The 15944-nt window shown below is 54.4% G+C and overlaps 1 protein-coding gene across 1 annotated transcript in view; it reads right to left on the reverse strand.

Annotated features, from left to right (window-relative positions):
* Positions 1–1750: 1750 nt before the first annotated feature.
* Positions 1751–15944, reverse strand: part of SLC7A1 (solute carrier family 7 member 1) — a 42243-nt gene continuing 28049 nt past the window's right edge. Inside the window, exons 6-12 of the mRNA XM_043576048.1 lie at positions 15034–15256; positions 14132–14271; positions 11452–11554; positions 9497–9714; positions 9058–9224; positions 8289–8397; positions 1751–6778 (exon numbers count right to left, since the gene is read on the reverse strand). Of these exons, the coding sequence (XP_043431983.1) occupies positions 6675–6778; positions 8289–8397; positions 9058–9224; positions 9497–9714; positions 11452–11554; positions 14132–14271; positions 15034–15256 (1064 nt within the window). The 3' untranslated portion in view covers positions 1751–6674. The remainder of the gene's footprint in view (positions 6779–8288; positions 8398–9057; positions 9225–9496; positions 9715–11451; positions 11555–14131; positions 14272–15033; positions 15257–15944) is intronic.

Here is a 15944-nt window from a genome sequence, read left to right on the forward strand (position 1 = left end):
CCTGCACGCCCGCCCCCCCCCCCCCCCCGCTGTGCGCACAGTGGTCTCTTGGGTTAACTGCACCCACACTAATGTGGCAGGGTCGTGTCCCGGTCCCCCCTCTCCCGCCACCCTGCGGGGGGCTGCCATCTAAGCAGGCGCTCGGGAACGTCATCGTTCCAAGGAGTAGAATCTGAAACCTCCACGGGAAAGTCCAAGCTTCATAACTTCTCTCGGCCCCCACTCCGTCCTGGAGCCACCGCGGTTTAGGTGCCGGACGCAGCGACACTTCCGCCCCCCGCCCCCCCCCCCCCCCCCGCCACGTGGCACTGTCGTCAACAGCGGCGTCTCCGGCTCGAGGGGCAGCCGCACTTTGTAAGACGAAACTATTCCCTCCGGAAGAGGGGCGGACAGGGCGGCCCACGGTTGGTGGTCCAGCCGTCGCCGGCTCTGTTCGGTGGCCGAGCAGGGCCGCGCTGGAATAGGCGGCCGCGCCCCCCCCCTCCCCCCGCGCAGGCTGGAGGCCGGCGAGGAGTTCGGGAGGCTTCCTCGTGGCCGCCGGTGCCCAGCTGTTCGGAGGCGGCTTTTGATTCGCCGGAAGCGTCTCGTAACCAAACCGTGAGAGGCACGGCTTGCTCCAGGGGGCTCCCCCTCAGGCGTCCCGAGTTGGAATCCCCTGTGGGCTCAGGCTTTCCTGCGAAACGACTGACGCCCGGCTGGGGACTCCTCCTCGGGCCGCTCGCCCCGCGCCGTGCCGGCCGCTAGGTGGCGCTGCGGCGCCGCGGGAACGGGGCTCCGCCTGGCGCTCCCAGGGGCGGACTCTCGGCGGCGGCGGCGGCGGCGGCGGCGTAAAGGAGCCGGAAGGGACCGGCCCACGTGGCCTTCGCCGGGTGCGGGACCGCGGGGCGCTCCCCGGCGTCCGCAAACTGTCAGCAGAGCCTTTGACGGAGAGAGCGCTCGCCGGGAGTCGCCCGGGGGACGACCAAGGGGACTCCCGCCTGCCCGCGGCCGGGCCACACTGCACACCCCCGGGTGCGGAGCGGGGATGCCGCGCAAGGTCCAAGCTCCGTGGCCTGGTGCGCCGTGTGGCGGATGGGCCCCGAGATGGGCCGGGGGTCTTGCGGACAGATACTGTGAAACCAGCAGCGGCCCCCTGCTTCCTCTCCTTCCTCTCCTAGGGTGCAGGGTGTCCGCTGAGAAGATGCCAAGGTCGGGCCTTGCCTTCCCCGGGCAACACACCTCCCAGCGTGATCACCAAATCATTGCATCCTAGTGTCTGTTAAGGCCAGTGGACCGAATCTGTCTCCTGTGCAAGCAAATGCTTCCTTCCTCAGGGGGGGAACGGGGGTGGGGGGAAGGGGCAGTTCCTGGGAAGTGCCAGGCTAAGGTGCGCAATGCAAGGCGGTTGGGCCACACTGGCGCCAAGTGCTTTGGCTGATGAGCGGCTTTACGCCCTGGCTGGCGGAAACCTTGGTGGGAAGCCTTCCCCGCCCAAACGCAAGCCAAGTGTGGAAAGAGTGGGAGGTGGGGAGATAGCGCAGGGGATCCTAAATGAGTGCTGGGGGGAGGGGGGATTCCCTGGTTGAGGTGCTATTTCATGGAATGAGGCTTTCCACCAAATGGCCGAAGGAAAACGGGGCATTACAACATCCGGCTGTAGGGAAACGGGAAAATACTCAAGAAGCAAAGGGCGAGATCTGGAACTCTCTATGGGGCACTGCCAGGCTTGGGGACCCAGCCAGGAGCGGCCACAATGCTTGAGAACACACTGTAGCCGTAGACAGAATTTATTAGAGTTTGCAGAAGCATGAGATAATGTACCACAAAATAGTTTGACTTTACAACATATAGTAGGAGGTTGTCAACATACAGTGTTGTCAGCAAAAATGGGATACAGAGCAGAGTTTCACATTTTTTTTAAAGGTGATGGATGACCTATACGCTTGTCCTTAAAATAAAACCAGGAGGGGCCAGCAGAGACAGGCTGCTTTGCAGTTGGGTGTCAGAATCTTAATCTAGTATCACAATTGTAAGAAACTATAAGAAAACTATTAGAAAAATAGAACATCAAACAAGCAAAAAACATTATACAATTTACAGAATAAGAAACACAATTCTTTTAACAACGGCTGCACGTTCAGAAGAAGAAAAAATTTACTGGAGAAACCACAGCTCTTCAGGTTTGATAATAAACCAGCCCTCACCAGGATCATCACCCTCTGTGCTTCTTAGATCCATCGACGCTGAAAGGCACAACTTAAGCGGGAAACTTATTTTAAATACATATATTACAACTTCTCAAATGGGAAAATAAATCCCAAACTTTAAAAAAGAAAAAAGTCTGTCATCAAGAAACACAAAGTCATATACCTTGTTAATAATTTAACAAAGTCTTAGCGCGTCTTCCTGACCCTGTGGGACATGCTCATACCCTGAGAAATTCAATCTGGACTTCACAGCCAAGGTCTTTATTTCATGTGGGTTTTTCAGCCGGCAGTTCAACACACTTACAGGGTGATCCAGGAGGGGTCCTTGATAACTGTGCCCTGAGACCCTTGGCTGGTCCCCGTCCCTCTTGAAAGAGAGCACTGCCACTCAATGAAGCGACGGGCACATAAACACTCTGGATTCTAGTGATGAATATAGTATCAAAGTCAGTTGACTTTTTTTTTTTTTTTTTTTGCCTTACAAACCCATTAGGCATCATAACTCTGATGATGAAATACGGAGTGTAGCCTCTTGCACCACTGGATAAAGCACTTCATTACCAAAAAAAAAAAGTCCACAAGAGTCCAACAAAAGGTCTCTCACTCTCCCTAAGGAGCCTTACTTACAATACTCTCGTGACGATGGCAAACACCCATCTTAAATTATACGTGACAAATATACGTAACACATATTCAGTTCCATCTGCTGGTAACTCTGTAACAGTTCCGCACACAAGCGTCGTACACCTGTGCCCGGCAGAGTGCCGACGTGCCTGGAAACACTTCTCCATCCGTGCCAGAACACCTCGGGGATGGGGCCTGGCACGGAGATGGCCCTAGGGAGCCGACAGAGCAATCGGCTCGTACTAGATGTGTGAAAGCAGGACACGTGAATCCAGAAGATGGGTCCTGGCACAGAGCCAGCAGGTTGGCGAGGCCCCTGAAATGCCCACGAGCCCACCTAGTTGGGTGGGGCCTTTACGAGGCATGCCCACACGCCCCCAAGGAGCCCAGATTCTGCCCCTGTGCTGTACCGGTGTTAGGCTCGGGGCCATCCTGGGCAGACTGCAAACCTCAGTCAATTCAGAACGCCCGCTCAGTGGTGGGGATGGCAGGGACGGAGGGGCGGGGAGAGAGCAGAGGCCAGGTCGCGGCCACGGCCACGGCCACGCAGGAAGCCCCACGAACGACCGCCAGATGCCTCGTCCGGGTGTGCACACGGGAGCGGGCCAGGGCCTGAGGAGCTCGGGGTGGGTGAAGCCCCCGCCGCGGTGCGGTCACCTGTGGGCACGTGGCAGGCAGGGGCGCTGTGATACCCGAACCACAGCACCAGCACCTGGGACCATGTCCTGACAGGGGTGGCTCAGTGGAGCAAAACCACGAGTCAGGGGGCCGAGGGGCTCTGGCAACAGTATCAGTTCAGCAGTCCTTCCGAAACAGCCTGGGAAAGATGGCCCTGTCGCTCCCCGCTATTGGCTTGGAAAAACAAACGGGGCCCAGAGTTGGGCTGAGGGGTGTGAACCGGTGGGGCAGGCTGAGGCGTGTGCAGAGGCCCAATCTCCCGCTGACGGTCCTCCTCCTGGAAGCGGGCTCGGCCTCCCCCACCCGCGGAGCCCGACTGCCTCCCCGGCGACCCCTCGCACCCCTCGCTCTTCAGCAGAGGTCCTGGGGCTCCACGGCTCGCTTCTTTGTGAGTCTTCACGGGGTCGTGAGAACACGTGGGGCGGGGGGACCACGGGAGGCAGGAAGGGCTGCTTACTCAACACAAAAGGGGCTGGGCCACAGATAAAAGCAGACACAACGTCCCCGAAGGGCATCTCTAGAAGCGCGGAATTTCTGGCGATGCGGGAAAATAGTGGCCAAGACATGACACCGAGAGTCAGTCTTGCTTGGACTGGGGAGGCGGGCGTGGGGGGGAAGGCCAACTGTCGGGCGCTTCTGGTGGGTATTTCTTGCCTGTGTGTGTGTGTGTGTGTGTGTGTGTGTGTTTGCGGGGAAGGCATGAAGGCCGGGGTAAGAAAAAGCCTGTCCACACGGGGGAGGCTTACCCCAAACGGCGCTCGCGACATCACCGTCCTCGTGTACAGGAGAGGAAAGCTCTGGCAACCGCACAGAAGCTACTCTCAACAGAAGCGCGGTGACCTCGCCAACTATGTATCCATGCCCCCTCAGGTGTCCTGTCCTAAGCGGGAGGCTCCTGGCCCTGACAGGGGAGGCAGCGGGGGCTTTGCACCACCGCGCGGGTGAGCCTCGCTGAGGCACTTGCCGGCTTTGGGGTGAGGAAGGGGGAGACTCACGCGCCAGGAGGCCCTCACCCCGCGGCGTGTTGTCTGTTATCAGGCAAACACACCTTGTCGGTTGCTAGAACGATCCACGATGCCAGCTGAAACGTCAACTGTATACACAGTCTGTTGTGTGCTCTCTTGCACAGACATTTCAGAAAGAGAAATTAAAGTTAAAAAAAAATTTTTTTTTCTCTTCCCTCCGCCTTCCGTCTTGGGCACTCTCTTTCCCTCAAGTTCTCTTTGCCTATGTGGAAGAACAACAGACGAATCAAGCAAACAAACAGCTAACAAACCCTACAAGACAGCAGACAAGAAGAACCCCCCAAAAATAAGTTAATATTTATCAAAATATTGTACAGCACCAATCTACATAAATTTAAGTATCTTTCTTTGGAAACCCACGCTTTGGGCTCTCAGGCCCCTCCCTCTGTAACATTCACAAATGATAATTTAGAATAAAGCTTCCGGCACGGCGACCGGGGCCCAGAGCAGAGGCGGGCCGCCACCCCCCACCGACTGACCCTGCCATCTGGCCACTTCATGAATTCCTGCAATTCTCTCCAGGAGCTACCGAGGGAGAGGAGACAAGTGCCGCCGATTTATCAGGCTTTGTTCTACCATATTTGTGTCAAAGGCCAGAAGGGGAAGAAATGGGAGGGAGTCTGGGCTTCAAAAGCAGCATCTACATTTTCCGGGGGATCCGCACGCCCGTGTCCCTCACCGGCCATCAACAGGGGGCCCTTCTGGCTCCTGAGCCACACTCGAATGGGAAGGAAGATGGAATCCGTGCTCGGGTTTCCTCAGGCTCCTGTCCGCAAGAAGTGTGTGAGCCACGGAGTGCTCCAGTGCGTGGGAGGGGGCACGCTGTGTACAGGGACCCCAGCTGGCTCTCCAGCTTAAAACTTATGGGGACAGGAGGTCCGCGCCCGGGCTGCAAACCCATATACAAACCTGCAGCATGTGGACAATAGATACACGACAGGGACAGCAACAGGACCCCAAATTCTCACGCGCGGACCCCACACCGAGTAAATATTTGGCCATTTTCCAAGTTAATACTAAGCGCCAACTTAATTTGGAGCGATTCACAGATGCTAACGGGACTCAGCTCGATTACATAGAAGAGAAGGGCCAAAGAGATCACCTCAGGGGCCAGAAGCAGCTGGGAGGACCGGCCACCGTCGTGTCAGGAGGAGCAGACGCCTGCCTTGGGAGCCTGGCAACACTCGAGAAACGGACCCGCACGCGCCAGAGGGAGGGAGTCAGCGCTTGGCAGAGACCCACAGAGAACAGCGCTCTAAGCTCTGCTGATCTCAGGCCAGGCCTACGTAAACGCAGCGTCACGTTCCGGTTGCTCGGGACACGCCGCCTTCGTGCAAGACGCCAGAAGCAGCAAGAACTGGCCTGGGCCCGGAGGGAGTACACCTGGCGGACGGCCCTGTGCTCAGGCGTGAGGAGCGGAGCCGGCCAGCCCTCGGTCCTTCCGCCTGGTTCCCGCAGGGGCCTCGGTGCCACCGTGGAGCGGGCCGGGTTCCGTCAGCAGTCGGGGCAGAGCCGCTGCCAGGAAGAGGAAGTGAGGGAGGGCTCACGTTCCTCACGACCCCTTCTGGCAGCACAGAGGACAGGAGTGGGAGAAGGAAACCAGTCCCGCTTCTCCTTTCTAAGCTGTCCTTTGGCTCCGGGGGTAGCACTACTGGGGACACACTGGGCGACTCATCCTGCGTGTACGGTCGGCCTTCAGGGTTGGGCAGGGAGGTGGCTGCGGAAAGTGTGGAGTATGCACGTGTTCAGTGCCAGAGCGGTCCTGCGGGGGGGGGAGGGGGGGGGCTGGACTCCCAAGGTGACGAGAAAAGGTGGCCGCCATTCTGCGGCCGCAGCAGCACGGACACAGAGCCGGCGAGGACAGGAGCTGTTCTCTTTGTTCAGAGGGATGTCAGGAGACACAGTGGAAACCACAGCCAAATGGCCCCAGCCGGGGAGCTGAGAGAGGTGACTGGGACCTGGTGCCACCTGCCACGGGGCAAGTCTGTGCAAGACACACGGGCTGTGGGCCGAGGCTGCGTTTCAAGTAGCTGCACCTTCTGCTGCGGTGGGGCTTGGATGTGGGGGGGTCCTGACGCACTGATGGAGAGAGCGAGGTGCTCCCGGGACCTCTGCGGGCACCCCTCGGGGCTGCTGCCACCTCTGGGGGCGGGGCTGTGTGTCACTTGCAATGGTCCAGATTGCCGTCAGGAGTCCTTGCTTGCTCGGCGGCCAGGGACGCCTCCTCGCTGTGCCACAGACCGTAGCCAAAGTAGATGATGAAGCCTGCGGGCCGAGAGCAGAGATCGGGAGTGAACAGGGCAGGCAGGGCTCAAGGGCAGAGGGCAGAGGGGCTCTGGGGGAGTCACGTGGCCCCGCGGGAAAGTCTCTCCGTGCTGCCAGACCCAGGCCTGCGCCCACAGCAAGCAGCCCTTGTGGGCTCACTTTCTGTATCTGGAGACACACGGGACTCCTCCACTCCAGCCTGCAAAGGTTTCGGTCTCGCCCCTCCAGGCAGCGAAGGCACGCTCCAAGGGCAGCCTCACACTGGAGCAGTTCCTGAGCAGGGGGAGCAGCCAGGGGGGTCCCCGGAGGGGTGCTGGTCCCTCAGCTTCATCCACTGACCACCCAGTTGGTGCCCCGCGGCCACTGGAGGGGACAGGACGGACGCTCCAGCAGTCATACTGTTTCCCGCGAGGGTAGGATTCCCAACAGGGGTGGGGCTGTTCCAACCAGGGCTCCCCAGGCTATTCGTGTGGCCTCCACGGCCCTGACTGCCTCTGTTTCTCAGTCCATTCCAGGGTTGGGGGCTCCAAAGGTCTGTGGTGGGGCCCAGAGATCTGAGCTTCTAACTGGCCACCTAAGGACTGGGGCCCATGTCGGGGACGCAAGGAGAGCGGGCCTTAAAGGAAGGGCTCAGCCACCAAAAGCCCCGGAAAGAAGCCAACGGCTTGGAGCACATCCCGGGAGCTCACGTCTGGGACGCGGGAATGAGCAGCTCCCCCTGAGCCGGCTCTCTCCCAGGAAGGCTCTGTGGGGGCATCTGTGGAACCAGCTCAGGCTACACCGTGCAGACAACGTGGGGCCTGCAGAGCACGACCGTGAGGCGGCAGCTATCTGCCCCTAAGTGTGGTGACGCAGGGCCGAGGGCTTTGGCAGAAAACACAGGCCTAGAGTCCCTGCTCTTGCCGGGGACGCCGAGGGGCGAGACAAGGTCCGCTCCCCAGGTATCAGTCCCGAGGACGGAGTCTGAGTCCATTTTCCGTAGTCCCTGGTGTCAGACGCTCAGGGAGGGGGAGGGCCACGGTCAGCCCCCAGCAGGGCCAGCAACCACACGGTCACCCCCAAGCCTCCCGCAGACCCCACCAACACGCACAGCCCACGTGGGCCAGTGGGCAGCTACTGGCCGGGCCGGGGGAGGCACGGTCCAGGCCTTCTTGTGTCAGAGGAGGTGAATCGGTGCTTTGTCAACAGCAGACTCACAGCCTCGCTCTTGTTATCTTCCACTTGTGCCCAATGACGTAACTAGTTCAGGCAAGAGCTATTACAATGAAAAGCATCTGAAGGGGAGGGGCGGACCCACAATCTACTAGGAGGTCCTTTTTGAGAGAAAACCGCGGACGATGTGTTTTCACTACGTTTTGAAATCTGAAGGGAAGGAGGCTCAATGACAAGAGGCACCCAGCCAAGTTGGAGGAAAGAGGACTGAGCAGCACAGCACCGGCTCTGGGGACTGGTGTGGGGGCGGGGGGGCTCTGAGAGACGCTGTCACGGTGCAATCCAAGATCTCACGTACCTATTAGCATCCACACCGCGAACCGGACCCACGTGCCCTGGTCCAGCTGCATCATGAGATAGACGTTCACAAAGATACTCAGGACGGGAAGTACGGGCAAGAAAGGCACCTGCAAAGATACCAGGTGAGTGTCAAGTCTGCAGGGAGAGGAGCGCGTGGGGACGACGCCTTTTGAGTCCTTTAGCGAAACTACCTAGGAAACGATAGCGTCCCCGAGATTCGAGATTTGAGATTCGGACAGACTGTGCGATTTACATGGGGAGGAGGGAGTGAGCATAGCCCAGCCCACTTGCACACACACAGACGTGCCCACACACGGGCAGCACGGGTGCCCACACACGGGCAGCACGGTGGGAGTCTGGTTCTAAGCTACTAAGTGCTGAAGTGAGCTCTGTTCTGATTCCCCCCCCTTCCTATTCTCCTGCTAAAGAAAGGGCTAGAAGAGGGACTTCCACTTATCTCCAACAGTGGACTGCTTTATTATTTGTGTCACCTCCAAGGCTTGGTGATGCCATGCGATCCCGCTGGATCCATGGATGAAAAGCCCCCGCGGAGAGGTGTGCTGTGACACCTGAGAGGCAGGGCAGGGAAGGGTGCCTTCCTTCAGGACCGGCCCCCCTCAGCAGGTACTGTCTGCGTCTCATGTTTTCGGAGGCTGGCCAGCAAGCCCCCCCTCCGCAGATACCTGAGCCTGGCAGAGCCCACGGTCCGTGGCACATGTGTGGGAACCTGCCAGGCGGCTCCCTAGGGGCCCCTTAGAGCTGCTCACCTTAAAGGAGAGCTTGGTCTTGCTCTCAGGCTGCCTCCAGATGATGACTGTCACCACTGAGCAGAGAAGGGCAGATATGGTGAGCATAAAGATTGCCCACAAGTCCCCTTTTGTCAGCGCCTCCTTTCCAAGCACAGCCACAATGCAGAAGGTCAGGATTAGAATTGCTAAGGAGGGGGGAGAGAGAGAGAGAGAGAGAGAGAGAGAGAGAGAGAGGCACAATTCAATCTTGTTTCAAAACCCCACAGATATCCTCAGTTTTCCCCAAAACCTATGGAGAGGGAGGCTGTACTTCTGCAGCCATCAACCACCATCACGGTCCAGCAGCAAGACACAGGCTTATCCTTTCCTGCACTTGCCTCCACCACCAGCGACAAGAAACCATACAATGCCAACGAGCAAGACCCCAAACACCTTACAGGGAAGGGCAGGCTCTTACCTATGAGGCTGGTTGAAATGTTCACAATTAGCCCGGAGAATTTGGAAGGCTCCGTATTTCTGGGTGAAAGTATGGTTTTCAAAGAAAACCTTTCTGCTTCTGGTAAAAAGCCTGTCTGGGAATCACTGGTGCTCACCAATTCATTCTGGTCCACGTGATCTAGTTCATCGGTGGTTCTGGCCATCTGGTATACCATGTTAGGCTGCTCTGGCTGATACCTGTAAAGAAACGCGGTGCATGACCCCCAAAATGTGCTTTAAAAGGGCAGGAGGACACACACTAACTCAAGTCCTAAGTTGCCCAGGACACAAAGCATAAAATGGGAAGAAGATGGTCAGGATGATGCATTCTCTGACAAAGCAGATCCAGAGGAGGGGAGCTGAGTCCCCGTCTTCTGTTCCCGCTTCTGGGCAACACCCTCCTTGGCGTCTCGGATTTGAGACAATTTGACCTCCCCCGTGAACCAGCCCAGAGGAATGTCCTGACATGGCTTCTCTTGCTCTGAGAAGTAGCACTGGCCCTTGGATGCTTAAGATATTAGGCCACTTCCAACAGAACCATGGCTGAAGGGGACTAAAAATACAAACGGAAATAGAACGCAGTAACATTAGGATCCTACTTGGTCTAGAGAGCCAGAGAAACGTGTCTGCACACTGACGGATTTGAGAAATTCTGTGTGTAAGACCTAATTGGATCAATTTATTTTAAAACTCCAAATGCCTTAGAATAAATAACTTTATACAGCTGGCTAAAGGACTGAGCCTGTGGCCTGATTTCCAAGACACAAGCTTCCTGCAAGTAAAGCATTCATATTAAATGAGGCTCCTTATCTTCCACCCAAAACAACAGAGCTCAAATCGTTTCTACCAGCTGTGAAAAACAAGAGTGCTTGCGGAATTATTTTGCATATAATGTAAGAGTGAACATAAAGATACTTAACCAGTTTTTCACTGATTCACTTATGTTAACACCAGTCAATTAAGAATGTGAGGGGACCTCGGAAAAGACGCCAGTGTTGAGCCCTTAGGAAGGAATAAGTGGTCAGAAAACTAGCAAACTAGTTTTAGCTGATTCTACACAGCCGCTACTGAGGCTCAACTGAGGCCTGACATACATTAGATGCTAAGCACGTTAGAAATGGAATTAACGATCTTGCAAGTATTCCAGGTGACCACCATTGAGAGTCTCCATGACTCCATATTCCCATGCTAAGTGCTCCCTTGAGCCACTCCTGGTAGTGAGGAAGTAGAGCCCTGTCCTTTCAGAGCAAGGAAAACTGGAGCCCGGGGGAGGGGGGGGGGGCGGTGCTCTGGGAGCAGGGCACTGCAGCAGCTGGGAAGGGGACACCAAGCCCAGGCCCAGAGCTGCTTTATTATGGCCATCCTTGGGGCTGGTCTGGACCACACAAGGCTAAAGCAGCCAGAACCTGGAAAGTCTGATTGAACATCATCAACCTTGGCCGCTCCACGCCCTACCCAGCAGCTCACTCCTCCAGTGGTAGTGCAATGCTGCTGGAGAAGCATCACACTGACCTCAGTTTCACAGAACTTGGATTCCTCCAATTCCCTCCAATTCCCACCAAGACTAGTCCCCCGTGCCAGTGCCCTCCGAACTAAGAACCTGGACCGAACCGAAACCATTACCCTAAGCCTTCAAAAACTCTGTTCCCTGGATCCAGGCCCAACAGTTGGGCGGAGAACCTGTCTCTATCCTCCCAATATCTCACCAGAAACATGAGGGCACGTAGTAGTGAGAGGCGGGTCCCCTGACTCTTCCTCTTCAATGACGTTCTCTGTAACTAGGCTCTCAGCCACCAAATCCCACCCTCCCCAGGAGAGTTCCCAAAGGAGCTATCAACAACCTAAAATTTACACTGTATAAACCATTAACTTGATCTTTTAAAAGGCTAACAGGGGGCACCTTTCTACCACGGAACCCAGAAGAGCCATACGTACCGTAAGACCAACACACAGGCAGCCACCAAAGAGTAAGCCAGGAGAGTGCCAATTGACATGAGGTCCACCAAGTCCTTCAGGTCAAAGAGAAAGGCCATCACAGCTGGGGAGGAGACAAACATCAGGATCCATGGATGGCCCTCTACACACACTTACAGCCAGAACCACCACCCATCCGTGATCCAGGCCACACAGGGGATGTTGCTTTTACTTGCTTTCTCACCCCAGCCCTTTCCATGCAAAGACATGGTGATATTGCTTAAAAGGAAGAAAAGCTCAGAATTAAATCACACACACAGTCCTCAGCAGACAGTAATAATAATTAACATTTATATAGAGAGTACTTTGATCAACATGACCTTTATTGATCCTTACGGCAACTTTGCAAGCTATCCCTACTCTACAGATGGAGAAACTGAAGTCAAACACGTTGGGAGACTTATCTAAGGTCACACAGCCAGAAAGTGGAAAAGTCAGGATCTCAGCTAGGTGCTTGTGGCTCTGAGTCCGGTGTGTCTTTCTCTATACCAAGCAGACTCACAGTCAGGTATATCTATCCATCTATCTACACACCATCCATCCATCCATCCATCCATCCATCCATCCCCCATCATCTATCCATCTATCCAGCCATCCAACCACTTATCCATCATCCATCCACCCAGCACTCATTGAGGGTATGCCAGTCGATGAACACTAGATCTACACCAACAAACAGGGCAGACCAGATAGTCTCTGGCCTCCCTGAGTGTATCATCTAAGACTTAGGCATCAGCAGGCAACAGTAATGAGCAGGTGGGTGAAGTCAAGTCCAGTGCTCTGGGAGGACTCACAGGGGCTCCTAACCCAGACAGATGAGCATGGAAAGCAGTGTTACTTCCACAAACAATGGCATTAGCTTTACCATGACCCGCACTTAAAAAAACAAAATACAACATGCATGCTTATTTGAAAATCTTTTGTAATTTTTATGAGAGTATATATATCTCTATTTATGTGGGTATACATGTAAAGTTTCCCATTTAAAAAATAACTTGGATAGATCTACTTTGGGGTATTTTCAAATATCACATGCAAACAACGCAAGTTAAAACATAAACACAAAGCCATGACTTTTCCAAATACTTCTCAAGCCCCTAGAGATCACTCCGACTACAACAAATTTGAATTGGGGCTAAATAACAGGATCAAAGAGCAATGCTGGGCCTCATGGACAATGAGAATAGTACCCGACCGTGCACGCCACAGATGCCAACGTTCCCACTCACACAGAAACTCAAGCCATACTTTTCCCATGTGGGGTGGTTTTCGAAAACCAAACACTTATTTCCCACCCCCGCCAAATGAAAAGAAGGAGCAAATCCCTGGTTTGGTGAACGCATGTGCTTTCCAGTCACTTTAAAGATTATAATTTGATCTCCCTTGATCAGCACAGGAAGGAAATTAAAGGCCAGTCTTCAATATAATCAAATTGCATGTAAATACTGAAAAAACATTTGCTATTTCCAATTCCTTAATCTCTTAAATATATTGGTCACATCCTGACGTACGGTGTCCCTTAACCTAACCACTGAGGTCACTGTCAAGATTGTACAATGACACAACAAATGTGTTAAATAATGAAACACCGGCTTTCTTTCATTATATAACATTAATCCACACGACTAAGCACACTTTGCTAAGGGCATAAATACTACTAACAACAATTCATTCATGTAAGGTGGTCAAATGTCTTACCAATGGCTATATGGCAAGTCCCCGCAGTACAGACTGAACGTGTCCTGCTATACCAAAAAGACCCACTGCGCCACTCACACCCTGGAAGGAGCCAGCCACTTTGGCAGAAAGACAAACCGGGAACCAAGAGCCAGATCTACTGGGTGTGGGTGTACCTCCTCACTTCGCATCTCTGTGCAATGGGATAGTGCCTGCCCCATGGGGCTAGGAGGGGCCGTTATTAAAGGAGAAAATACAGAAAACTCAACAGCATAGCGTATATGCACATAAGTCTCCTTCGAGGCTCCCCTTTTCTTTATCAGGAGCCCCTGGAATATCACATCACTCCAAAGGTTCTGTGGGCACTGATTTCAGCTTCAAAACTGTCCTCTTGGTGAGGAACCTGATATTTGAGAAGATAACCTGATAACCTCCTCTGAGCCTCTGAGGCTGCAATATTTATAAACTCATACGGCAATTGACCCCAGCAACACCCTCAGTATCTCCTGGAAAATAGCAGCACACTTCATAAGACACTGATACTAAGGGATTCTCATTTCCCCGAGAATTCCCAGGCGAAGATACCCGGACAATGAATTTCCAGGACTAAGAAAGTCACCTGGCTTATACCATGCACGAAGATGTCACCCCACCCAAGTCTACTCAGGGACATTCAGCAAAGGGGCAATGTGAACAGCTCTGAAGAAACAGTACGTGTTCCACGCCCTGCCCAATCAGAGGACAATAATAATAAAATAATTCAACTTTTTGAGAATTCCATCACATCCTCTGTACAACCGGCCTCCCCCTTAAGTCAAGAGGGCAGTTATCTGGCAGTAATCCAGGTTCCAACGGTGAAAACCAAACATGAAAAGGGCCAGTTCCAACTTCTCACAGACCAATGCAACTCAAGATATTTCCCTGAGGACTCAACAGTTAAAATACTGGCATGTGGAATTCTTACCAGCAATGGCACCTGAGGTCAACGTGGCGATTATTGGTGTTTTGGTCCTATCGTTGATTTTGGCCAAAAATTTAAACAGCAGTCCATCTTCAGCCATGGCATAGATAACTCGAGGCATGGGGAACATGGAACCTAAAAGACTAGACGGGAGGAAGAGGCAAAGCGCACCTGTGACACCAACTCATCGGGAAAAAAGGCACCATAACGTGACCACTATGTGGTTTGCCATGACGCACACCCCCGAGAGGGAGCCCTGAACTTCTCGCCAAGAGCTGCCACCCTCCAAACTGGGTGAAGTCCACGGCTACAAGACAAATTTCAATACATCAACCCCGGAAAAAGCACTTACGGTGGCTGTGAGTCAGTGAATGGCAAACGTCTAACGTAAACGAGGGTAGGGTCTAGTCATAATTTTTATGAAAGGGAAATTCTGTGCTCATTCCCACGATAACTCTAATAAAATAAAAGGACTGCTGCATTCACGAGGATCTCTCTGTGGTTAATCAATGTTTACCAAATATTCCCTACATATACAGGCTAATAGGAATTCCAGGGGCAAAATGTTTCTTATTAAAAGGCAATTCCCTTTCTCAAGGGAGCCTCTCCCCTATGGCCAAATTACGGTGTTCAAAGAGGTGGCCTGGTCCAGGGGCCAGAGCTGGGGACAGAAAGCCAGCCTTGCTGAGCACATGATGTTAGAAAGTGGGCCCCCGACTCTCCAGAATGAAAGATCAATAACAGTTCGTGGTTTGGTTGATAACAACAAGGGGAGAAACCACATCATCAGGGTTGGGTGCTGGTTCGACTTCAAGGGAAAAGAGTGACGTGAACGGCACCCCCCGTGCGTCGGGCCTCACACGGCCCGCTGCAGCTTACCTTCCCAAGAGCGTCAGAGGCCTCACCTGGTAGAGAGGGCACAGAGGGAGCCGACAGCCACCGCATACTTGGCACCTTCCCAGCCCACGTGCTTGAAGGCATCGGGCAGGGGGCTGTCCTTGTCCAGGCAGAAGTACGGCATCATGAGTGTGAGGGCGGCAGACACCCCGAAGTAAGCAATAAAGCAAATCAGGAGGGAAGCGACAATCCCCACGGGGATGGCCTTCTGAGGGTTCTTGACTTCTTCACCTGGAAGCAGCAGGGAGTCAGGCCCAGGAGGGCGAGCCAGCGAGGGGCATCCCCACGAACCCAGAAGGCGCCTGAAGACTTTCAGTGTCCAGAGAGCCTGTCCCCCCCCCACGAACGACTACCCACAGTGCTCGGCCCAGTGGGAAACACGGTCTTTCGGGCTTCTGGGACCCACGGGGCGGGGGGGGGGGGGGGGGGGGGGGCAGGGCTCTCCCAACACAGACCAGAAGACCCAGACGCCCAGGGATGGCGTTCTAGGCCTTTACTCCATGGTTCAGCCAAGGAAAAGACTTGTTTTCTTTGGCAGAGAAAATTCAGGAGGCCTGATAGAGCCCAGCCTATTCAATCACAAGAAGAACAATATTTTTAATGGCCTCATTTCTCCCGGATGATGCACAGATATGAAATCAGGCTGCAGCTACGGCTGTCATGATCCCATTCTGACGGCTGAACGGTTAGTCACGTTCATGATGCAGACTTTCCTGTCAGGCGCTGCCGCTTGGGGAAGTGATAAAGGGGGGGGAAGATTAGCAGGAAGCTACAAATCTACACGTTACTCATGTGTGAAGGAGCTGCAGCCGGCACATGCCCGCAGGAAGGAGAACAGCAACCCGTGGGTAAAGTCAGTCCAGCCCATCTGACGAGAAAGGAGGACCCTCCGCCCGGGCTCCGGACGGCGGGCGGGCGG

The sequence above is a fragment of the Prionailurus bengalensis genome, chromosome A1 (assembly GCF_016509475.1).
Source record: "Prionailurus bengalensis isolate Pbe53 chromosome A1, Fcat_Pben_1.1_paternal_pri, whole genome shotgun sequence".
NCBI classification, from domain to species: domain Eukaryota; kingdom Metazoa; phylum Chordata; class Mammalia; order Carnivora; family Felidae; genus Prionailurus; species Prionailurus bengalensis.